Source organism: Nannobrachium achirus (assembly GCF_963921795.1).
Source record: "Nannobrachium achirus genome assembly, chromosome: 3".
NCBI lineage: Eukaryota > Metazoa > Chordata > Actinopteri > Myctophiformes > Myctophidae > Nannobrachium > Nannobrachium achirus.
In genome coordinates this window covers 69,516,166-69,541,578 of record NC_137812.1, presented here as the reverse complement: position 1 = coordinate 69,541,578, position 25,413 = coordinate 69,516,166, and the positions used below count along the sequence as shown (strand labels likewise).

The window sequence follows — 25,413 nt, the reverse complement described above, 5'->3', positions numbered from 1 at the left end:
GATATCGCGCAATGCATTCTGGGTATTCGCAAAGGTCTCTGGGATTGTTTGGGTCCATGCGCATCCAACTCTAGGGGGCGCATCTCAGAGCCGCTATTGGGTTTGATGATAGTCTTGTAGGATGACGGACGCAACTAGTGAAAACAGCAGATCTAAAATCGAAGCTCGCTTCACGCCGCGAGCCGGGGTAGATCAGCTCTTATCACTACTTCTTAAAAAAAAATCTTCTAATTTATGGAATTTCTTAGATTTTTCTTTCATTTCTTCATGAAATTACTAGGGGGAAAAATCATTGCATTGTGTCTTTAATTCATGAAAATATAGGCCTATAGCCTATATATATTTTTTTTTTTTCCTTTTTAGGAATGTTTTTTGTTTAATATTTTGAATAATAATAATAAAAAAACAATATGTAGGAAACAAAAAACAAAAAATGGACCCATAAAAATCTGTCATGCGACCAACAAATGGGTCCCGACCCACTGTTTGGGAACCTTCCCTAGTCTCCTTCTGCCACGGCATTGGTGGAGAAAAGCACAGGTCCCGCCCCCGCGGGACGGCTCAGCCAATGAGCGACGTGAGAGCAACATGAGTCAGAGTGGAAGAAAACGATTGGAACCAATTGACACTCAGCCCTGTGTGTATGTGTGTGTGTGTGTGTGTGTGTGTGTGTGTGTGTGTGTGTGTGTGTGTGTGTGTGTGTGTGTGTGTGTGTGTGTGTGTGTGTGTGTGTGCGCGCGTGCGTGTGTGTGTCTTCGCTACATTGTATCAGCCTGGTTGCTAGACGACTCAACCCTCTGTGTGCGACGTTTGATGTCAAAACAAAACCACTGCTAAACGGTTACACAGCATTTTACCAGCACTTCTATCACCTTGTCGGTTAAAATAAAAAGGCATAAAAGAGATATCTTATTAAAGAGCTCTCGGGGGCATGATGGCGGACATTGGATATAACAGAGGAGGAACGTTGGAGAAATGCTTGCAGTTCTCTTCTTTTTAGGGCCAGGTTTTGCTGAAGTCAGATTGCAGGGGGTAAAGTCAAGATGAGAGCACTACTCCTAGGATCGCATGCGGACCGAGTCGATCTTCTTTGCAAGGAGGAAGACATCGAGCAGAAAGCTACAGGATTCTTCACTACAGCAGCACTACTACAGCAGCGGTGATTCTTCATGTTCAGCTCAACTGTTGTCAAGATGTCCCTGGAAGCAAGTGATCTCCAGAGCGACGAGGAGGAGTGTGAAGATCTGGTGAGTGTTCCTGTTCTTCTTGGGGGTCCGTGTGTTTCTTTCAGCCTCCCATGTGTTCGTTTGTGATCTTCTTTAGCTCGCTAACTCGTGCACAATAGGCCTATAATAGATAGATTACATGTGAATTATAGTTCTGGGATGAATGTCATTTTTTGTGGTAGTCTGTAGTAGGCTACTCTGTAGCATAGTTGTCTGTAGCCCCCCCACCAACAACAATGGAGTGACATGTTTTCTTTTCACGCTCTGTAAACAGTTAGTACAGTAATAGTGCGTGCCATATTGTTCTTTTAGATTGCTCATGTTTACAAAACGCTGCAGTCAAACAGACCTAAATATATTGAAATTCACATTGCGAAATTGTACTTTCCATCTAAGAATGTATGTCCCTCAGTCATTGGTTGGCATGGATTTGATTGAATACTTTATTAACAGTTTGCAGAAAGAAAGAAAACTGTTTGCAAAAAGTACAGTTCTATACAAAAGGATGCCAAAAGGATTAAACCCAATAAATCACTACGGCTTGTTTCCATTGGGTTCCTGTGTATTCAATTCATTTAGATAAACCTCCAGTTCATGGAGGAAAAACTTTCGACCAGTGCAGGACAGTCTGTAATGTATAGAGTCGACAACAGGCTACAATACCATCAGTTATACTGTAACTGGGTTGTTTAGAAAAGACAGTATCTTTAGTACATGTTTACTTTGCCAATGTCTCAGTCACTATACTATCTCTCTCTCTCTCTCTCTCTCTCTCTCTCTCTCTCTCCCTATAGGTGGATGATGGCTTCTCACTCTCTGCTGACATGTCAGAACAAGAGAAGGTAAACAACCGTTAATGGCCCACAGATGTTTGCGTTCATGTGTTGTTTAAAGCTGGCTGTAGTTATTAAGTCAGATCAGATGTCATGATGATGATGATGGCGTCACACTGCCTCCTGCCCTGAAATGATCACACACAGATGAGACGGACCGGACCGGTACCAGTTTTTCCTTCCAGATACCGATTCCGATACCCATAACCAGGGGCGTCACAAGGGGGGGAAAAGTGGGACTTTTGAAAATAGCAGATCTAGAAGCTCGCAGCGTGGTACTCGGTGCCGCGCTGTGAGCTTATATATCTGCTATTTTTCAAGAGTGCCTATAAGGAATCAAAGTCAAGTCAAGTAAAAGTACCTCAAAAAAAGAATGCGTAATAATGCGTTCCCAGTCTAAATGGATAAACCCCCTCCCACTATGAAGAACATTCATGGGGGGCCCAGCCCACAGTGAATCCTTGTACGCAGGGCCCAGAATGTGGTGCGACACCCCTGCCCATAACTTGCATATCGGTCGATACTGAACAACTGAGTACCGAACCGATACCGTTGTGTAACTAGAAAGGTGCAATTGGAAATTGCAAGTGTGGTTGCTGACGTGACTATATTCTAAGCTAACTGTCATGTGAAGCTCTACCAATACTCAAGCTAGCACCACTCTCATTGATTCCCTATTGATTCCCTATTGACCACCACTCCCCCATTGAACTCAATGGATTTGTCATTCACAAATTAAATGTATCTAGAATAAGGTTATCTAGAATAAATAGAGTTTCCCCAGATCTACAGTGTGTTGCCCTGTCGGGCAACCACACTAACAATCTAGGACAAAGTGGGGTTCAGGGGACCCTCTGGGTTCTAGCCTGGGTGCCAGCCTGCTACGCTACGTTCCGTGGATTAACAGGGTTCCTTAAGGGGGTTCCAAATGGACCCTTACATTAAAGTCTGTAACTCTGAGAGTGTACAAATGGAACCGGATGGACGCTCATGGGTCCATTTGGTTCCATTTGTACACTGTCAGAGAAAGGTTTGAGAACCACTGATCTAGGAATGAAACAAAAACAAAACATGAATAATAAAGTTAATAAAATAATCATGTACATCATATTGTATGAATGTAAAACAATAGTTGTGCAACATCAATTCGCTAGCAGCATTTTAGGCAGTATATCGGCAGCTTTTATGATACTGGCATCGGAATCAGAACTACTCGTTCACATTTCACATTTCCAATGTTTTTTGTCTGTGCTTTTCAACAGAGAACGAGGACGAAGAGATGCTTACGGAAGCCTCCTCCTTCTTCCCCAAGTAAGAGCAGCTCAACACAGAGACACAATGTGCGTTTCCATAAAGCTTTTTCCAAAATAGGAATCATCATTAAGTCGAAAAAAGAAAATGTGCGTTTTGCCTGTTTCCATTCACTGATAAAATGCGATTCTTGGGAGATAGTTCATGAAATAAGTCATTATTTTTCCAGTCAAGTGAGACACATTATTGGACATGCAAATTTTTTTTTTTTTTCGAAATTTGAAGTGTTTCCATAAAAAGATTTTTGCGGAAAAGCCTTAATGTGCTCTACACAGAGAGACAGACAGTGGCTCGGGCAAGGCAACTGATCATCTTTTTATCCCATGTAGACCTGGAACACCTATACAATATTATAGCTATATACAGTGCTATACAGCAATGTTTTTCAACTCATTTAGAAGGTGTTTTTAGAATCTGCCTCCAGATATAGTTCCTGCAGACTTCTCTCTCCTTCTTTATTTACCATTGCAACCCTGGCAGTCACGAAATTCAAAATATTCCATTGTCTTTTTTCAAAAATAGCAGCTCTACAAGCTCACATGTCAACACGGTACCCAGACGTTATGCAGGAACTCATAAGAGTGCAAAATAACGGAGTCAGTAGCAGTCAGTAGCAGTCAGTAGGAGTCAGTAGGAGTGAGTAGGAGTCAGTAGGAGTGAGTAGGAGTGAGTAGGAGTCAGTACGAGTCTGTAGGAGTGAGTAGGAGTGAGTAGGAGTCAGTAGGAGTCAGTAGGAGTCAATAGGAGTCTGTAGGAGTGAGTAGGAGTCAGTAGGAGTGAGTAGGAGTGAGTAGGAGTGAGTAGGAGTCAGTAGGAGTCAATAGGAGTCTGTAGGAGTGAGTAGGAGTCAGTAGGAGTCAGTAGGAGTGAGTAGGAGTGAGTAGGAGTCAGTAGGAGTGAGTAGGAGTCAGTAGGAGTCAGTAGGAGTAGGAGTCTGTAGGAGTGAGTAGGAGTCAGTAGGAGTCAGTAGGAGTGAGCACTTCCAAACTCCAGTGCTTCATGCTCGTCAATCAAAACACCGTTCCGGTTCCAAGGGCGGAACGTTTGTTTTCGGTGGAGATGACGGAGGCGCGCCGTCTCAGGCGACCATGAGCCACGTGAGACACCGCCGAGCGAGCATTAGTCGGCTTGTTGAGTGTTGCGACGGTCGCATGAGCCGACTCGGCGCCGTTACCGAGTTATGTGCCGTTATGGACAAAATAGTAAATCTTTCGGCACCTCCACGCGATCCAGGCGAACACAACGGAGCGCTACCTACCTCCGGTTCAGCCAATCACAAGCTTCCGCAGGCGGGTCTTAACTGGGACCAGAACGGTGTTTTAATACATGGACTGAAACTAATGTCTGTGTGCCTGTGTTGATGTGCGTGTGCACTGTGCACCCATCCAGGGTCTCCCTACCTGTCCAGTCTCAACATGAAGCCCAGGAGAGCCGCGGTCCCGGCCTGGAAGCCTGTGAGGAGCCCCCTGGTGGTCACCAGCAGCAGAGCAGAGAGAGGGGAGTCCCTGGGGGACACGGCCACGGCACGCTTCACCTCGCTCAGTAACGGCCATGGTGACACAAACACTGCCTCTGTTAACACTACTGTACAGATACTACACAACCACAACACTGCCTCTATTAACCCATTAGGCCTAGAATTATTGAATGTTTTAACCAGTGAAAAATAGCAGATATACAAGCTCACAGCTGCGAGCTTGTAGATCTGCTATTTTTGGAAAGAGTCGTGAAAATGTGTGCAAATCTTTGAATATATGTATTTTCAAAGCGAACATTTTTAACTCAAATTTTGCTTCTGGGTGGTCCCTGGAACTAGATATTTTGAGATGCGAGAACCACTGACATAGTAGTCTCTCAAGAACAGACTAACTGAGCTCCATTTATGTGAAAAGGACCTTTTCTTTGACGATGGCTGGCCAGGTTGCTGACATAGAAACATAGGTTTTTCAAAAAAACCTTAGAAGGATTCAAAAGACACTTATAGAATCGGGTCAAAATTCTAATTTTCACGATTTTTCTAAAATAGCAGATCTACAAGCTCGCAGCACGGCACTCGGTGCCGCGCTGTGAGCTTGTATATCTGCTATTTTTCAATAGTTAAAGCATAAAATAATGATACACAATAATGTGTACCCGTTCTAAATGGGTTAACACTACTGTAGAGATACTACACAACCACAACACAGCCTCTGTTAATACTACTGCTACACGACAACCACAACCAGGTTTGTTAAGTAACGGATTACATGTAACAGGATTACGTAATCAGATTACAAAAAACAGGTAACTTGTAAAGTCTCAGGTTACATTTTAAAATGAGTAATCTGGATTACAGTAACGGATCTGAATGATGGGGGTTACATGCTGGATTACATTCTCCCCTTTGCCCTCATGAATTTTACAAATAAGTTATAACGCCAAACAATAAAATAATCAAGTCGAATCAGTGTAAAGTACTGCTACATCGCTTAAGTAAGATTCTGTTGTCCTTTTCCTAATTTCATTGGCTCAATATTCTTGTCTAGTTATCAATGGTAAAACTTGTTTTATTTAATTAGAGAGTTTGCTAAACAGTAATCCAAAAGTAACTGAAAGTAACTAGTAGTTACTTTTTAAATTGTGATAATCAGATTACGTTACTGACTACATTTTCTTTGCAAGTAACTTGTAACTGTAGGGGATTCCTTTTTAAAAGTAACCCTAACAACCCTGACCACAACACACCCTCTACACTGCAGCTACACAACCACAACACACCCTCTACACTGCAGCTACACAACCACAACACACCCTCTACACTGCAGCTACACAACCACAACACACCCTCTACACTGCAGCTACACAACCACAACACACCCTCTACACTGCAGCTACACAACCACAACACACCCTCTACACTGCAGCTACACAACCACAACACACCCTCTACACTGCAGCTACACAACCACAACACACCCTCTACACTGCAGCTACACAACCACAACACACCCTCTACACTGCAGCTACACAACCACAATAAAACCTTGCTGTCAGGTAGAAACCTCTTATTCTTTGTAAGTTAATAACCTTCATCAGCAGCACACAAAAATATCCAAAATAACAGATCCACAAGCTCGAAACGTTGAGCTTGTTGATCTGCCATTTTAGCTATTTTTGAATTTGAATGCCGAAAAGTAACAGTTTTGGAAATATAAGGAAAACATATAACCTTCCTATGATGCGTCACCACTCAGTTTCATGACCCCGTGGTATCTGGAGTATTTTACACATGTGATATCGTACTATACGCCATAATGGTGTCCTTAGGAGATTGGTTGTTGGCCGCGGCTTGTGATGGCTGAACTGGAGGTAGGGAGCGAAGCGAAGATTTACGATTCTGTTCTGTCGTGACGTAACCAGGACGGCGCCGAGTCGGCTCAAGCGGACTTCGCAATGCTCGACATGTCGACTCGCTCACTTTAGCTGGCTCGCCGGTGGCCCAAGTCCGCTTGAGACGCCTCCGTCGTCTCCACCGAAAACATGCACTCCTTTACAAGGCATCTCCTACGCTACGGATATAATAATAGCCTAATAATAGTGTAATGTTTGTGCACTGCAGTATGCAGTGAGCAGGTAGGAGTTGTTGTGTAGACTGAATAACCTACATACAGACTGAGCTCTCTCTCTCTCTCTCTCTCACTCTCTCAGGCTTGTTGCAGACAGTGAGGTCAGAGTGTGACGTCACTCCGGAGTTCCTCAGACAGGCTACAAAGAGAAGCACACAGTCCCACTCTGCATCCAACGGTGTGTGACCAGAGAGAGAGGCCAGAATGTGCATAAAGAGAGTCAGTCTGGACACTGAAGCCTGATTTGTACTTCATACGACGGTGTCGCTCGCTCAAAATTGCCGATCTAGAGCAGTTGTTCTCAAACATCTCTGGCTCAGGTCACCCCTGTAAATAACTTTTGCATCCACGGCACCCCTGAATTACACTGATACCTAGCACCTTACATTTATGTCATGTTTGGCTACGTAATATGTAAATCTTTACCCGTGAGATAGAGTTTATGTCACAAGGAAAACTTGAGAGAATATCCATTTCCATTAGAACAGATTGAAAATAACCCCAGCATCCCTACTCTGGGAGGACCATTCACCAAAAATAGCCAATCTACAAGCTCACAACGTGACACATTGTGACACGTTGTGAGCTTGTAGATCGGCTAAGAGATGTAGTGTAGATTGAAAAATAACGCACCAAGTACAGTGCAATGTAGGTCCGTTTTGCTCAGGGGGTTTAAGTGATTAAATTGAAGAGGGCTGGGCAATTAACCGAACATATAACCGTCGAACATATAGAAACCCCACATATAGTTCCAATAACCAACGTGATCTTGCTCATGTAGGTTAATTGATTAGTGGAGAAGCGTTTATTTTTTTTAAATGTTTTAATACAGTATATCAACAAATCAAACTTGGGGGAAAATATCTAATGTTAACACTGTGTTATACTTACTGGAAAACAAAATGCCAAAAAAAAAACAGTTAATGTGCAAATTGCGACGCTTTTATAGATCTGCTCATTTCTCATTTTCTCTATAGTACATTTTTAAAAATGAAAATTTGTAATTGAGGCAAAGATTTTGAATAATGGTGGTTTTGATTTAAAGTCACAACATCGCTCCACCTTAGGGATGACAGTCAGTTCACAAACAAACAAATCCAGATCAGATTGGTCTCTGCAGTCTGAACAAAGCCTCTAAGCCTGTGTCTCTGTCCTCCCGTCTCCCAGGTTACAGCCTGGACCACAGAGAGAAGGAGGACATGTACGATGAGATCATTCACCTGAAGAAGGTACAAACATAATAACGTTCACTTCCCTAGATAGAAAGCAGAGACAATAATTCACACGGTACATTTTGGTAGTTCAGTAATATTTAAGGCCAGTCCATTGCAACTCTTTGCAACTGCCATTGGAGATAATAGTTGCTTTTGGCCTTTACTTAAAAAATAATAATCTGGGAGTGTCGTGGCTCTGATGCGGATGTTGATCTCCTCTTGAACCCATTTTACTTACTGATTAACGTAAATAAGTACTGTATAAAACATATCTGAAAGCAAATTGGCACAGATTGGTCTAGATTAGCTCCTGACACAAGACGACAAACACAACGTTTGTGTGACGTAGAGTGGTTTCTTCCCCCGAAATGTGAAGTGATCCCAGGCGAGGTGGTTAGTTAGAGTACTGACAGTGTAACTTGTCCTCCACAGAGTCTCCAGGCCCAGAGGGGTAGGGTTGGTGGTGGTGGTGGTGGTGGTGGTGGTGTAGTACTGACAGTGTAACTTGTCCTCCACAGAGCCTCCAGTCCCAGAGGGTTAGGGTTGGTGGTGGTGGTGATGTTGTGCTGACAGTGTAACTTGTCCTCCACAGAGCCTCCAGTGCCAGAGGGGTAGGGTGGGTGGTGGTGGTGGTGTTGTGCTGACAGTGTAACTTGTCCTCCACAGAGCGTCCAGTCCCAGAGGGGTAGGGTTAGTGGTGGTTGTGGTGTAGTGCTGACAGTGTAACTTGTCCTCCCACAGAGCCTCCAGGCCCAAGGGGTAGGGTTGGTGGTGGTGGTGGTGTTGTGCTGACAGTGTAACTTGTCCTCCACAGAGCGTCCAGTCCCAGAGGGGTAGGGTTGGTGGTGGTGGTGGTGGTGTAGTGCTGACAGTGTAACTTGTCCTCCACAGAGCCTCCAGTGCCAGAGGGGTAGGGTTGGTGGTGGTGGTGGTGTTGTGCTGACAGTGTAACTTTTCCTCCACAGAGCGTCCAGTCCCAGAGGGGTAGGGTGGGTGGTGGTGGTGGTGTAGTGCTGACAGTGTAACTTGTCCTCCACAGAGCCTCCAGTGCCAGAGGGGTAGGGTTGGTGGTGGTGGTGGTGTTGTGCTGACAGTGTAACTTTTCCTCCACAGAGCGTCCAGTCCCAGAGGGGTAGGGTTAGTGGTGGTGGTGGTGTAGTGCTGACAGTGTAACTTGTCCTCCACAGAGCGTCCAGTCCCAGAGGGGTAGGGTTAGTGGTGGTGGTGGTGTTGTGCTGACAGTGTAACTTTTCCTCCACAGAGCGTCCAGTCCCAGAGGGGTAGGGTGGGTGGTGGTGGTGGTGTAGTGCTGACAGTGTAACTTGTCCTCCCACAGAGCCTCCAGGCCCAAGGGGTAGGGTTGGTGGTGGTTGTGGTGTTGTGCTGACAGTGTAACTTGTCCTCCACAGAGCCTCCAGTGCCAGAGGGGTAGGGTGGGTGGTGGTGGTGGTGTAGTACTGACAGTGTAACTTGTCCTCCACAGAGCCTCCAGGCCCAAGGGGTAGGGTTGGTGGTGGTTGTGGTGTTGTGCTGACAGTGTAACTTGTCCTCCACAGAGCGTCCAGTCCCAGAGGGGTAGGGTGGGTGGTGGTGGTGGTGTAGTGCTGACAGTGTAACTTGTCCTCCACAGAGCCTCCAGGCCCAAGGGGTAGGGTTGGTGGTGGTTGTGGTGTTGTGCTGACAGTGTAACTTGTCCTCCACAGAGCCTCCAGGCCCAGAGGGGTAGGGTGGGTGGTGGTGGTGGTGTAGTGCTGACAGTGTAACTTGTCCTCCACAGAGCGTCCAGTCCCAGAGGGGTAGGGTGGGTGGTGGTTGTGGTGGTGTAGTGCTGACAGTGTAACTTGTCCTCCACAGAGCCTCCAGGCCCAGAAGGCTGACAACCAGCAGATGAAAGCCAAACTGCGGCGCCTGGAAGAGGACAAGAACAAGAGAGAGAAACAGATCGAGGAACTGCTGGATCCCACTAAAGTATGTTGGGATGTAGATGGGGCTGGATTGATTGATTGATTGAGTAAGTCTAAACAAACAGAAAGTATATACAAAGAAGGGGCAGGGGAGGGTAGGGCTGGGCTAGGTTTGGTTTTTTACCAGTTGCGAACGGCTGCTGCCTGTAAGTGGTTTTTCAGGGCAATTTTAAAGGATGCTAGTGATCCACACTCCTTTATGGCCTTCGGTAAGGCTTTCCACATTTTGGTGGTATAGCAGAAGAACGAGTTTGACCCTTTGTTGGTTTCGACTCTGGGTTGAAAGTGATCTTTGGCGCTGCCTCTGGTGTTGTAATTATGGACATCCTGTTTATAAAGTATTTTGACAGGTACTTGGGTATCATAGTGGTGTAGTGTATCTTGTACACCAGGCCCATTGCAAGTTGCTGTACTCTGTCATCTACTCTGAGCCACCCCACTCTTAACTGGTGAGTAGCGGTGAGGTGAGTCTGATAGGGATAGGGAAGGCAGGACGGCTACAACAGTGTTTCTCAGAATTACTACCGGGGGGATGGGCCGAATCCCCTCTGAGGGGAACATTAACTGAATATAGCAGATCTACAAGCACAGAACGCCTTGCACTGCGAGGCGTTGTGAGCTTGTATAGCAGCTATTTTCAGCAAAGAGGTTTGGTGTAGAGGGGAAAAAGGAGCAAACCAAATACAGAGCCAAAGGTCAAGTTTACTGAAATAAACAAAAAACACAAATTTACTCAACGCTGATAGTCATGAAGCTATCTATCTTTTTTTCTTACATTATTACATTATTGTATAGAACTAGAGGGCCGCTCACATCTAGTAAAAATAATAATAATAATAATAATAAAAAAAAGTAAAAAAAAAAGTTACAAAAAAAAAAAAAAAAAAAACGTTAAAAAAAAAAAAAAAAAAAATTGGGGGGGGGGGGGCTATTGTGGCGGAACTATTGTGCCGCAGCGCACGTTTCCGGTCGGACATATTTGACCGGCGGACTATTTTATACAGAGGCAAAATATGAGGGTAATAACAAATACAACTGTATACAGAGGTTTGGAAACGACATCTTGCAAAGGTGACATGGGTGTTTGAATTTTTAAGCTATATTTAGTACATATGTAGTACATCTTGTGGTTTGGTATTTAAGTTAGCGATACATGACCCGGAAGTAGATCACTTACTCTTTTGTAATATAAAGATAAGCAATCCTTAGATTCCTTACTACTGTACATACAATACAATATAATTCCACATATTGACATCAAAACTGGCCTTAACTGAAATCAAATGTTATAGCCACAGTTTCACTAACTGCAACTCTTTCTCTCTATGTCTTTGTAACTTTATATTCGTCCATGGGTTTGTTATCATTCATTCATTCATTCATTCATTTTCATTCATTCTGTTGTAGAATCAGACTATGCTACTGTAGATATGGTTTTCTCTTGCTGTTTTCTAAGCAAATTGTTGTAGCCGGGTAACCTGGAGTTACCTGGAGTCACAAATCATGGAAAGGGGGTACTACAGAAGCCAAAAATGTTGATAACCACTAGGCTACACACAGTGGTTCACAAAGTAGGGTCTGGAGACCCCCCGGGATCCTTATGGGGCTTCTATGTACAGTACATTGGCTAATTGGAAATAGCAGATCGACAAGCTCACAACGTGGCACAATGCAATGCGTTGTGAACTTGTATATTCAAAAGAATCAAAAAGAAAGAAAAGTGAAACATTTGGAATATTTTTACTTGTATGGAGGTGCCTGCCTGGTACAACATTTCTGTTAATTTGGGGGTCCTTGACATGGAAATCTTTTGAAAAGCACCAGTAGATGAAATTCTCAAGCTCTGTGTGTGTGTGCGTGTGCGTGTGCGTGCGTGCGTGCGTGCGTGCGTTTTGGGGTTGTTCTCCATGGCAGGGATCTGAGTACACACGCAGTCTGGTGGATAAGAGGAATGAGGGCAGTGTGGTGAGTAGACCGCCATCTGCTGGTGTGCACGTCTCGTTACAGTTACATCAATGATCATCATTTATAACAGCTTCAGTAATCATTCAGTTGACTAAAATGCACATTACAGTGAAATATCTTCTGTCCCCCAAGGTTCTAAATGGACTCAAACAGAGAATACTGAAGCTGGAGCAGCAGTGTCGAGAGAAGGAAAACGCTCTAAGGTAAAACATCTATAGCTGCGGCAGTGGGGAGGCTCTCTCCATTCCGACATGTCGCCACTCCGAAATGGACTTCTTATTGTCGGAGTGGCGACACTCCCCATGGGCCTAAGGTTTAGGGTAGGGGTAGAGATAGGGTTAGTGTCGGAATGGAGACATGTCGGAAAGGAGACATGTCGGAGTGGAGAGATGCACCCGCGGCAGTGCTGCCTCTTGTCTTCTGCACTGGAAATAAAGCAATAAGCTACTAGTGGTCACTGTTTACCGTGTGTTTTATAATGGCTGGCCTAAAAAAAATGTTTTAATTGCTGTTTTATTATGTTAATCTGATGATTTCCATGAACGATCGATACATTTCTTTATTTATTTATTTTTTCATCTCAAGTCCTCGGCAGCTCCGACCGTGTGCGGTGGGATTTTACGCTAAATTGCTTATTTGTATCGCTCGACAATTACTCTTTGTTGTTTACATCTGTCCTTCATAATGACTGAAATGTATCCCCAGAGGTTTGTCAATAATGGGCTGCAGTGAAAATGACGCTAGATCCCACCCCTCCGGTCAGAGCTAACATGCACTAGAGATTATTAGTATTATTTACTGGTTAATGGATTTAATACCATCAGATTACCGTAATAAGAGCACTCGTCCAGAATTCTCCTTTAATTGAATCCATGTGCTTTCCTTCCTTGTCGTCCAGTAAACTGCAGAGTGAGCTGAGGACCACCAACCTGGAGGAGATGAAGATCACGGTGGAGACCTACTTTGAAGAGGTGACACCTTCACTTCACTCACTGAGTTCACTTTTCAGGGGGCTGCTGTGTTCTTTTCTAGAAGTAAAACTGAAGTATTCTTATGCTATAGGTACACTCTCAGGCCTAGGAGGAAATCTTGGCATTAGTTCAGAAAATGTTTTCTAATAGTTGTCTTTTACCTTTCAGATCCGGAGGCTGAGGATGCTTGTAGAAGCAGCAGAGAAAAGGTACACAGACTTACTGATCACTGACTGCTCAGCCTCTGTTTCTTCACACATTCTATTCTACTCTACAGATCAATCTCAGAAAATTAGAATATTCTTGAAACGTTCATATATCCTAGATACATTGGATATTCGGTTATATTATTCCAAACCTTTTTTTTGTTGTTAAAATTTAGATTTTCTTTATGGCATACAACTCATGAATATCAAAAGTCCATATTTCAAAATATTACAATATTACACGAGACCACTCAAAACACGGATTTATAATAAGAAATGTCAACCTTCTGAAGTCAGAGTTGCTTGAAGTCCAGTGGGAAGTTTCCGAAGTCAGTGATGATTTGGGGTGCTATGGCATCTGCAATGCTTTTTTACACAATATTATAATTTTCTGAGATTGATCTGTATTCTATTCTATTCTATTCCATTCTATTCTATTCTATTCTATTCTATTCCATTTTCGTCTCCTCTCCTCTTATTATATTATTTCATTTTTACTTCATGTTTCAATTGCATTGCTATTCGTTTTTTTTCTTTCTTAGATAAATACACTTACAAATACTTAAACTATGGTCATTTTCCCATGGTCCAGGGGGGTCTAGAGTAGACATTAAGTCCAAAAGGGCACTGTCTCTTCCCACTGACTCTAAGCAGCCTTGCTCTCTCCTCCTATGAGCAGCAGCAGAGCAGAGAGTAAGGGCTCCGTGCAGCAGCAGAGTAAGGGTTGTTCTCTCCTCTCTGAGCAGCAGCAGAGCAGAGAGTAAGGGTTGTTCTCTCCTCTCTGAGCAGCAGCAGAGCAGAGAGTAATGGTTGTTCTCTCCTCTCTGAGCAGCAGCAGAGCAGAGAGTAAGGGCTCCGTGCGGCAGCAGAGTAAGGGTTGTTCTCTCCTCTCTGAGCAGCAGCAGAGCAGAGAGTAAGGGCTCCATGCGGCAGCAGAGTAAGGGTTGTTCTCTCCTCTCTGAGCAGCAGCAGAGCAGAGAGTAAGGGCTCCAAGCGGCAGCAGAGTAAGGGTTGTTCTCTCCTCTCTGAGCAGCAGCAGAGCAGAGAGTAAGGGCTCCATGCGGCAGCAGAGTAAGGGTTGTTCTCTCCTCTCTGAGCAGCAGCAGAGCAGAGAGTAAGGGTTGTTCTCTCCTCTCTGAGCAGCAGCAGAGCAGAGAGTAAGGGCTCCAAGCGGCAGCAGAGTAAGGGTTGTTCTCTCCTCTCTGAGCAGCAGCAGAGCAGAGAGTAAGGGCTCCATGCGGCAGCAGAGTAAGGGTTGTTCTCTCCTCTCTGAGCAGCAGCAGAGCAGAGAGTAAGGGCTCCATGCGGCAGCAGAGTAAGGGTTGTTCTCTCCTCTTTGAGCAGCAGCAGAGCAGAGAGTAAGGGTTGTTCTCTCCTCTCTGAGCAGCAGCAGAGCAGAGAGTAAGGGCTCCAAGCGGCAGCAGAGTAAGGGTTGTTCTCTCCTCTCTGAGCAGCAGCAGAGCAGAGAGTAAGGGCTCCGTGCGGCAGCAGAAGGCTCTGGGCTCCATGGTGCAGCGTCTGTCTGAGGAGGTCAAACACCTGCAGCAGGACAACAGCTCCATGAGAGAGGAGCTGGACACCAGCTGCCCTGCAGGGGGCGCCAAAGGTCTGCACATGACACACGCACTCACGCACACACACACACACACACACACACACACACACACACACACAAAACACACACACACACACACACACACGCACGCCAGTCACTTCTGTCAAAATTGGATGTCCAACACCTGATGCTTTTCCAGAAATGAAAAGAAATATATCTTTGTTCCGATGGATACAATGTAGTTATTATGTAGCTACAAGCTCTACTACTTTTCATTGACTAAATATGTATAAAACATGCATAAAATATGTATCTCTTCTAGGACAAAGCAGGGTATTCATTTGTGTGTGTGTGTGTGTGTGTGTGTGTGTGTGTGTGTGTGTGTGTGTGTGTGTGTGTGTGTGTGTGTGTGTGTGTGTGTGTGTGTGTGTGTGTGTGTGTGTGTGTGTGTGTGTGTGTGTGTGTCCAGGCTACAGAGAGTGGAGTAAGCAGAGACTGTTGAGGAGACTGCTGGAAGTAGAGAAGGTGCTCATCAGATTGCATGGATTTAATGTTTCAGTTAAATGTTAAAGTGTATTTGAATGGGTCATATTAGGAATAGAATACATGTTCTATTGATGTTCACATCGGTGTTCATTTCATTGACTAAAACTATGACGAAACATGTTCCTTGACGACCTTTTTTCACAGACTAAAACTAAATGAAAACTAAGCTATGATGACTGCTATAATTCTACATGTCGTGTCTGTCGAGTGGAAACCAAAAAAAAAACTATGGTTATTTTTCAGAATCCAAATTTAAAAGTATCAAAAGTAGAAGATCTACAAGTTCGAAACGCAGATAAACTATTCTGTGAACACAAAAACACAGCATTGTCCTATCAAAACGTTTCAGTTGTGAGTTTGTTTTGTGATTGTCTTTGAAACACAAACACACACAACTGAACACATGCAGCTCTGACCCCAGACTGACACCTCTCTCCTCCTCTCAGAGGCTGGAGGACAGCAGAAGACACGCCCACACGGCCAAGAGCGGCAGCCGATTGGACCAGGCTGTCCAGACCACCGCCCAGAGCGAGCTCCTGGTTGGTGAGACGCAGGGAGTTGCCATGGCAACAACAGAGGCAGCGGCTCCATCGTCTGCACAGGAGGAGGAGGCGTGTTCTCTGAGAGAGAGCGTCAGCCAATTGGAGAGACACAGGGAGGAGCTTCAGCACACACTGACCAATAAAGAGTGAGTAGTGTTATTTAGCCCAAGGGTCTTCAACAGGGGGTCCGGGACCCCTAGGGGGTCCTCAGAGTTACTTCAGGGGGTCCTCCAAATCTTTGTGTGATAGAAACCTTTTTTTTCTCCTTTTTTATATCAAACCACTTGAACCCTAGCGTCCATATTCTGAGAACTTTAACCTAAAATAGCAGATCTACAAGCTCACAACGCCTCGCAGCGCGTGCGAGGCGTTGTGAGCTTGTAGATCGGCTATTTTAGGCAAAGAGGTTTGGTGTAGAGTAGAAAAAGAGCAGACTAAGTACAGAGTGAAAGGTCAAGTTTATTAAGTATTGACGGTTCAAGTGGTTAAATATCTGAAAACACAAACTGACATGAATCCCAAATACACTGATGATTGTGCCGTCAAACGATGAAACTATATGGTATCTATGGGTTTTGTGGGTCCCTGCTTCGTCTCTCTCTCGACTAAGGGGTCCTTGGCCTGAAAACGTTGAAGACCCCTGATTTAGCCTATTAAGACCTGAGGTTGATTCTACAAATGACTTCCATATCAGTGGTTCTCACACTTTTTTCAAAATGTATAAATGTATTTGGCCATGTGTTCCTAATGATCTCGGATATTTCATAAAAGCAAAGGTTAACACTCTGGCGTCTGGCATTCTGTTTTAGAATAAGGAACGGCCATCCTTTCTTGTCAGTTTAGGTATGGCCGACTTTAGCATCAACCTGCAATCTCTTCAGCTTGTTGGCTGTACGACTATCACAACACCATAATTCTACATACTGTGCTTATAGTCTCCGCCAGGCCGAAAGGCATGGCCGAGACTACGTTTTGCACCCTGTCTGTCCGTCCGTCCGTCCGTCATTCTGTCTGTGAACAGCTAATCTCCGGCACCGTTGGCTTCATGGCAGCAACACTGTGTACACACTCCGGAGCAGAACCTCTGTGTCAGTGTGTGGGGACTCATTTCACCATGTTTGACACATGGTACATTAGGCCTTGGCCTAACAATCTCTGCAGTGAAAGATTGTTGCTTTAATCCAGGAGTGTGATGCTGAACTGAACTGGGTCTGGCTCAGTGTTGATTTCGTTGACTAAAACTATGACGAAAAATGTTTGTCCACTGCGTTCTTTTCACTGACGAAAACTAAATAAAATCTAAGCTGTGATGACTTAAAACTAAGACTAAATACATTGACAATTTCGTCAACAAAATAAAAACTAGACTAAAACGTTAGGGAGAAGAGAGTCATTTTATGTTTGGTTGCTCTCAGGTGTTGCGTACTGAAAATAGCAGATCTACAGATCTGCTATTTTCAGCACACAACCAAATGTAAAATCAGTCATTACGATTCCATCAACCCCTGCCAAAATACGTTTCAGTTGACTAAATCAACTGTAGATTTAGTCGCCTAAAATCTTATGATATTTAGTCGACTAAAATTAGACTAAAACGTATACTTTTTAGGTAACTAAATTATGACTAAAACTAAATGAAATGTTATTCAAAAGACTATGACTAAAACAAAATAAAAATTTCCTGTCAAAAACAACACTGGTCTGGCTCAAGCAGCACCTTGTGCTTTCCTTCTAGCGAGGAACTGAATCGTCTCCGAACGGAAAATGAGGAATCGGAGAGAGAGACGGAACGGTGGAAGGCCAAACAAGCAGTCGAACGCGACAAAGAGAGGCAGAGTCACAGGTATGTCTCACTTCTGCTCACTGGGATTCTGGGTGCCTTCAAGATGTTTCTCATTAAAATCTTGTATGGAATATATTGTATTACAGCATGTGCCACTTGTACCACAGTTAGTTCTGACCTTGCGTTGTGATTAGCTGAGAGGTGTTCTAATGTGTGCCAATATCTCCTAATACTGTAACTCTCTTGCCTCCGAAAGAACGCTTGTTCTTTTATCCGCGGTGCCATAACGAGCATTCGTTCTTTTACCTGTCTGAGCACTGTAAGCAGATGAGGTGTGGCGCGGGTCTGTACAGTAGCAGCAGCTCCCCTAACGCTATTCTCAAATCTGGAGTGCACATAAACAATAATGGCGGCAAGATCGCTTTTCTGGTCTTTTTCTATGCCTGGATCTATTTTCTGCTTTTCTATTTCTATTGTCTACAACTGGTGCAACCGACGGACAAACTTCAGCCTCGCTCATTGAAACGGCAGCGCCCGTTCCACTAGTTTTTTTCTTCTTTCTTTTTTTTCACAACACGATGAGGGATACGCTGGTCTCTTACAAAAGATTGCGGTTGGAAATATTTGATGGATATTTTCTTTTAATAAAATCACAAAGGTAAGCTACTTTTATGGCGTTATAAGATCTTAGATCCTTACGAAATCATATAAAAGGCGGTAAAAGAGTTAAGTGCGCTCTGAACAACAAACCTCAACTGTAAACATACCTTATTGTTTTTTGTTTTTGTTTTCATTGCTTTCTAATAAATGTAAAACTTTACACCACTAATATTTCTGTGGGAAGGTCTCCCACTTGGATCTATAGATTTACAACTGGTGGAGCTGTGTGGGCAGGTGCAGGCTGTGTGTGTGCGTACTGAACGTGTGATGTGTGTGTATTTCTCAGACAGGAGCTGGAGGAGTTGAGGCTGAGGATCCAGGCGTTGGAGGAAGAGAGGCGCCAAGCTGCTGCACTAGCCTCCTCTTCCTCTCCCACAGCAGCAGAGCAGCAGATCACCGGCCAGACTGCAGGAGGACAGACGGACGGAGGAGGTGGAGGACAGACGGACGCAGAGCAGAAAGACGAGGAGATGGAGGAGGAGTTGGAGGAGAAGGAGGAGGAGGAGGAGGGGTGTAGGGACGAGGAGCTGAGAGAGCGCGCAGCGAGGAGCATCCAGACAGGCTGGAGGGAGCACAGAGACAGGGTATCATGTTTGATTTAATACTAAACACATTACACTGAAGGAGAGGAGATGCTCTGCACCACATTTAGAGCCACCAGCTCATTCACACCGCCAGTCCAGTCCAGTCCACTCCATTCCAGTCCATTCCAGTCCAGTCTGTCCCCAGGGCAGGTCCAATGACGCAACACAGGATGCACAATACCATTACAAGTTTATTTTTTAACTTTAATTTTTGCCTTGCTGGAGTCTTTGCCATAAGTCGGTGGATGTTCTATGTAGGGCTGTCCTCGACTCAGGATTTATGGAGTCGATTCGAGTCGCGGGGGTTAATCCGACGCGTCGACGAATCGTTTTATAGTCTACTTTGAATAAAATAAAAAAATAAAAAAGTGTTGCTTTAAACCACGTCAACATAATACAATAATACATTAAGAGATTAATTGAATACACTGTGTTTTCGGTGATATCGGTGCGCGAGCACAAATGTTATCTGCATAGCAGTGTACAACCATAGAGTTATAACACACCGTTAAAACAAATAAAACATCTCCGCTGTTTCAACTCTGCCCCGTCTCTCGGCAGCGTGCAGTAGAGATGAGACATTCGCGAACGATTCCGCTCTCTTGAACGGCTCTTTTAAATGAACGATGGGATCCAGTCCGCAGTCGCGGGACACAGAGCACTGACAGAGTAATGAGTCAGTGTCGAGAACGGATTCATTTCAGAAACGGATCATAAAAAGGTGGAGGCACAGCTCCCGCTAGAGCCAGAAGTGTGGACATGTCATGGACGCAAACACAGCGAAACACAATCATTCATCATGGATTACAACACTGGAACAATTCAGAAGCACTTTAATTAGAAAATGTAACTTGTAGCCTACACTTGTGTATGTTAATTTGACTTTAGAAGATTGTTTACTTCGTGGACGTGCGTTTGTGCTGTGGCAGGAGGTTATTTAATATGGGATTTTGACAGTGTGCCTCCTCCTCTTAACGGAACACCGTCCCCGGCTCCGAATGTTTTAACGAAGCGGCGGTTCTGAACCGTTCTGGCCGTTCTGTCTCACTTTCACCCCTACGCTGGTGCGAGACAATAAATAACTGTTCGCCAATTGCTACTTCTCATTGGAAGTACATGACACCAGTCCAGCAGTGCACCGCAGTAGGCTAACTGGTGATATAAAAAATATATATATTTTCGCTTCGACTCAAACAATTGGCGTCGATTCGCGGGGCTTAAAACGACGCGTCGATTCGTCGATTTTTAGAGGACAGGCCTAGTTCTATGCAGTGGCAAGCCTCAAAATTAGTACAATCAAAGGTGTTAATTTACCCATTTGGGAATTTCCATTCGGATAATCATTATAATTTGTATCGCTGAGGAGTTTACTGTGCCCAGCCCACCCACAATGCAATGCAGTGCAGTGCAGAGCAGAAGAACACAAGTCAGCACAATAACAACGTAATTGGAGGCAGATAATACAGTTAAACTCTGTTTAACTCATTGACTGCTTTACCACCAGTTTCCCGAGTTACCCCATATGTCCAGGCCGCCACGCTTGAGTTTCCAGAGTTTTGGGCCCTTTTTTTTAAAGACCTTTAAAGATAACGTGATGTGACACGATGGAACACCAAACAGCACAAAACAACGCAGCATGAAAAACCAGATGTCGATCTGTGACAGAAATATGATTTAAATGAGTGATGGATGTTTTGTTTTGTGTTTTCTTTGTGTCTCATCAGGACATTGTGAAGATGCAGTCAGCAATAAGAGGACATCTCCACAGACACACACTACTCAGGGACCTGCAGAAAGACACCAAGGTAGCGCGAACACACACGTGCGCACGCACGCACGCACGCGCGCGTAAATGGCAATTATATAGCGCCTTTATCCAAGGCGCTTTACAGAGATTGTGCATTACACTCACACACACATTCATACACCGATGGCAGAGGAAACCATGCAAGGCACCAACCTGCTCACCGGGAGCAACTAGAAGGGGTTCAGAGTCTTGCTCAAGGACTCTTTGACACTAACTCTGGGGGAGCCCGGGGGGAACCCTCCGTGTGCTAATAACGGTTTCTCTACCCCTGAGCCAGTGCCGCCCCGTGTTGAGATGTTTTGAGAATCACAGCACAGCGTTAACACTCCCGTGTCCCTTGTTTCCCAGGCCAGCCTATCACGGAGCAGCGGTGAGGTCACTTCCCCTGCGGAGGGGGAGCTGGATGCGGTTGCCGTGACGATGATCCAGTCTGTGTTCAGGGGACATCTGGCTCGCTGCAGTGTCACAACACAGAGGTGACATTAATGACCATCTATAAAAACACACAGCAAACGCACTCTGACTGCTGCCGTTTACACTGTGTGTGTGTGTGTGTGTGTGTGTGTGTGTGTGTGTGTGTGTGTGTGTGTGTGTGTGTGTGTGTGTGTGTGTGTGTGTGTGTGTGTGTGTGTGTGTGTGTGTGTGTGTGTGTGTGTGTGTGTGTGTGTGTGTGTGTGTGTGTGTGTGTGTGTGTGTGTTAGCTCCAGGTCATCCATGCCCTCTTCGCTGGGAAGCCTCATGCCAACTCCAGCACCAAGACGAGCCCACTCAACGTGCACAAATGCCAGCACAGGTGAGACATTCATACGCATGCACGCACGCGCACACACACACACACACACACACACACACACACTACTATTACACGTACACTATATTTTTGAAAATGTTTGACAAAGACTAAAATTAAGTACATTTTCTCTTTGATTTTACTTGGTTCTAGTTACTGTTTCACTTAGTTATTGTTGTGTAAAGTCTCATTCATTTAACCCATTTAGGCCTAGGATTATTGACTGCTTAAACTATTGAAAAATAGCAGATATACAAGCTCACAGAAGGCACCAAGTGCCGCGCTGTGAGCTTGTAGATCTGCTATTTTTGAAAAAGTAGTGAAAATGTGTGCAAATCTTTGAATATATGTATTTTTAAAGCGAACGTTTGTAACTCAAATTTTGCTTCTGGGGGGTCCCTGGAACTCAATATTTGGAGATGGGGGTCCGTGGCCAAATAAATATCAGTTTGGGGGTCCTTGACATGAAAATGTTTGAGAACCACTGACATAGTAGTCCCTCAAGAACAGACTAACTGAGCTCCATTTAAGTGAAAAGGACCTTTTCTTTGACGATGGCTAAAGCCAGATTGCTGACATAGAAACATAGGTTTTTCAAAAAACCTTAGAAGGATTCAAAAGACACTTATAGAATCGGGTCAAAATTCTAATTTTCAAAAAAATTCAAAAATAGCAGATCTACAAGCTCGCAGCGCGGCACTCGGTGCCGTGCTGTGAGCTTGTAGATCTGCTATTTTTCAATAATAATAATACACAGATAATGTGTACCCGTTCTAAATGGGTTAATAGGTATCTTCATTTCATTAGTTGTTAGTCAACTCTGATAACTGTGGTGTGTTGTCCTCCCACAGCAGTCCAAACCCACCACCCCGACCCCCCCGCCCCGCTGGGACCCAGAGCTGGGAATGCAATGGACTCTGATGATTCTGATGACATCATCGTGTCACCGTCACGACCGCTGAGGGCCAGAGAAAAGCTGCTCCTCTAGGACTCCGCACATGAGCGTGTGTGTGACTTAGTGTGATTTAGGGTACGGTCACACATGCAGGATGGCAGGGGACTGGCCCAGTACACGCTGAGGCAGTAGCGACTTTAAGCAAATGACGGCTACGGCAGACGGCAACGGTGACCGGAAATGATCAGCGCTCGATAGATAAACCTGCGGCCGTCTGTACTAAGCCAGAAGTTCCCTTTTTTGCGCCTAAAACGTCTGCTGTATAGACGCCATGGGAGCCAAAGCGTTCAGTAAAAGGGGTGGGACCTCGTTGCCGAACGGCCGTTTGCTTAACGATTTGAACCGCAACGGCGATTGCGTCATAGCAGCCGTAGTCCCGCCTCGCGTTGTGGTAGTAGAAACGGGCTCCTTAAATTCCCTATTAAAAGCATCTCGACTCAACAAAGTTGAACTCCACGTGATGACATGTGCTTTGCTGACGCACCGCAACCCCAGAAGCTGCACCTCTTCACAAGCATACGATGGAATAGAACTGGACGCCTGCTTCAGTCACACACGCAGAAACCTCTTATCTCCATATTCTAACTTGCTGTTTTTTTTTCCCGTTAATTATGTCCTACTTGATCATACTACATGTCACAGAAAAGCATCAAAAGTAGCAGATCCACAACTTTACATGCTCCATTTGCAGTGTGAAGAGATTGTAGATCTGCTACTTAACTCATCGATTGCCAAGGCCCGAGTTTCCCGAGTTATTTCAGTAGTCCCAGGCTGCCACAGCCCGAGTTTCCCGAGTTGGCAGCCATTTTGAAAAAAAAAAAAAAAAAAAAAAAAAAAAAACGTTTTTTCTTTTTTTCAAAAAGTTTTTTTTATAAAAATAAATTCCAAAAATGCCTAAAATGTATTAGGCATGATCGCAATCGCGAAATTGCATGTTTAGCCCCATAACAAACACATCTTTCAAAATGGCAAAATCTTTGTTTCGTCTGAATGCCTGAACGGATTTCCAAGCGGATTTTTTGGTTTGAAAGCTGTTAAAAAGTACTACACATAATGGTGCATGATCTAGGCATGGGCGTGCACGATCCGTGCACTAAACATTGATCCGTGCACTAGAAATTTAGGAAGGTGGCAGTGTTTGTTTTGTCTGACTTTGAAGGCTTTTATCTCATGAATGCCTGAACGGATTTCCAAGCGGATTTTTTTTTGTTTGAAAGCTGTTAAAAAGTACTACACATATGGTGCATGATCTAGGCATGGGCGTGCACGATCCGTGCACTAAAAATGTATCCGTGCACTAGAAATTTAGGAACGTGGCATCCTGGTACTTGGCGGCCATCTTGAAAAGGGCAATCAATGAGTTAATACTTTTAGGACACCGGCACCCAACAGAGACGATATCCAAAACGGTTCCTTTTTTTATTGTCATTTTAAAAACATTTTAACAACAGTTAACGGTGCTCACATGAGCTTGTGGATCAGCTATGTTCACTACTTTTGTTAGAAGTTGGGCGTAACAAAATAAATACACATTTGAAACACGCAGATGCGAGGTTTCTGCCCGACGGCAACTTTGTCCTTCTGCTGTACTTCATTGTGCGACCGGTGTTGTGCACTGAAAATCTACAAAATGAACGTGCTGTGAGCTTGTAGATCTGTGAGCTTGTAGATCTGTACTTGGGCTCTGTGCATCGTGGGCTTCTATCTACACTGCAGCATTTGAAGGGTTTTTCCTGTTTCATAGTTCTGTGTGTGTTCTGTGCAGCCCAATAACCCAAAGCGGTGTGTGTTTACTGGACATGCACATTGTTATTCTGATGTCATTCTTACTCTCTTTAAAGAGTTCACATGCCTAAACAGCGCATTCCATTCACAATAGCTTGGATAAACACATAACCCCAGTACTAGAAACCAGTGCAAACCACAGTGTGATCACACGGATGTACAGTACTAGCTTCTTACCCGGTTTGCTACAGCTCTGGTGGTCCTTCTGCTTGATTTACATTAAGTTGTACGATGATGTTGTCGCTCACCGAAAATAGCTAACCTATCTTTTCAGCGAGCGACGCCATCGTATGATCCAAGTATGAATCAGGCCGAATTTCTGCTTCCGTGGCCATTTTGGATATTGTTGTTGACGGGCAGAAACCTCTTTCTTTCTGCAATGATATGCAGAATGTACAACTGACGGGGAGCACTTCATTCCTATTCATAGAGATAGTGTTAGTAAATGGGAGAGTCGACCAACTGACCACAAGACTACTGGCATGGTAAATGGACTCCATGGTATCCACCTACCCTACATGTAGCCTACATCGTGCAACGAGTCATTAAGATGAACACGTCACACGTGCAGGAGACGTTACCCGGCTTCCCCTGGATTATCGTCAAAGTGTCCTTGAGCAAGACACTAAACAGCAGCTTTAAGCATAACGGCCGGGCTACACCAGAGAACGCGCACGCATACACGCGTGTGCTGTCTGTGCGTGTGCGAAAAGCCCCTGGCTACACCAAGGATGGAGGATATGTGCGGGAGACCAGGGAGGTTGTGTATAAATTAAACGCATACGTGCGCGCACAAAATAGAACCGGTCCTATTTTTGCAGCATGTGTATCCAGGGCTCGTGCTATCCGTGAGCCTGGTGTAGCCGATATCATTGATATATGTTGGATCTTTCCACAACGCGCATACGCCCCGCGTACGCACTGACGCGTGTGAAAAGGCTTGGTGTAGCCCGGCCGTAAAATAGGGCATTAATTTATGTAGTAAAAACACATAAAAAAAAAAGATAAAATATGCAGATTGAAAGGTTTCTGCACCACAGCGCCAACATGTACCTTGTCGTATGGAACGACCGAGTACATAATTAACCACAACAGGACATTTAATCCTTTT

The 25,413-nt window shown here is 44.6% G+C and overlaps 1 protein-coding gene across 1 annotated transcript; it reads left to right on the top strand.

The window, feature by feature from the left end:
- Window positions 1-821: 821 nt before the first annotated feature.
- iqce (IQ motif containing E) lies at window positions 822-23,464 on the top strand. The gene is made up of 21 exons (XM_080722760.1): window positions 822-1,247; window positions 2,021-2,068; window positions 3,322-3,370; window positions 4,760-4,924; window positions 7,058-7,153; window positions 8,143-8,204; window positions 8,708-8,725; window positions 10,062-10,157; window positions 12,068-12,118; window positions 12,251-12,321; window positions 13,017-13,089; window positions 13,258-13,298; window positions 14,750-14,901; window positions 15,320-15,375; window positions 15,843-16,084; window positions 17,674-17,781; window positions 18,668-18,965; window positions 20,690-20,770; window positions 21,121-21,248; window positions 21,474-21,565; window positions 22,414-23,464. Exons 1-21 carry the CDS (start codon window positions 1,170-1,172, stop codon window positions 22,548-22,550), a joined length of 2,142 nt encoding a protein of 713 aa, XP_080578886.1. The 5' UTR covers window positions 822-1,169; the 3' UTR covers window positions 22,551-23,464.
- Window positions 23,465-25,413: the final 1,949 nt, after the last annotated feature.

Bases quoted from the DNA above. Each gene is read 5' to 3' on its own strand.
- iqce (XM_080722760.1), top strand. From the start codon at position 1,170: ATGTTCAGCTCAACTGTTGTCAAGATGTCCCTGGAAGCAAGTGATCTC. The intron at 12,119-12,250 runs GTGAGTAGACCG...CTGTCCCCCAAG, and splicing joins AGAGGAATGAGGGCAGTGTG to GTTCTAAATGGACTCAAACA. The intron at 17,782-18,667 runs GTATGTCTCACT...TGTATTTCTCAG, and splicing joins AAAGAGAGGCAGAGTCACAG to ACAGGAGCTGGAGGAGTTGA.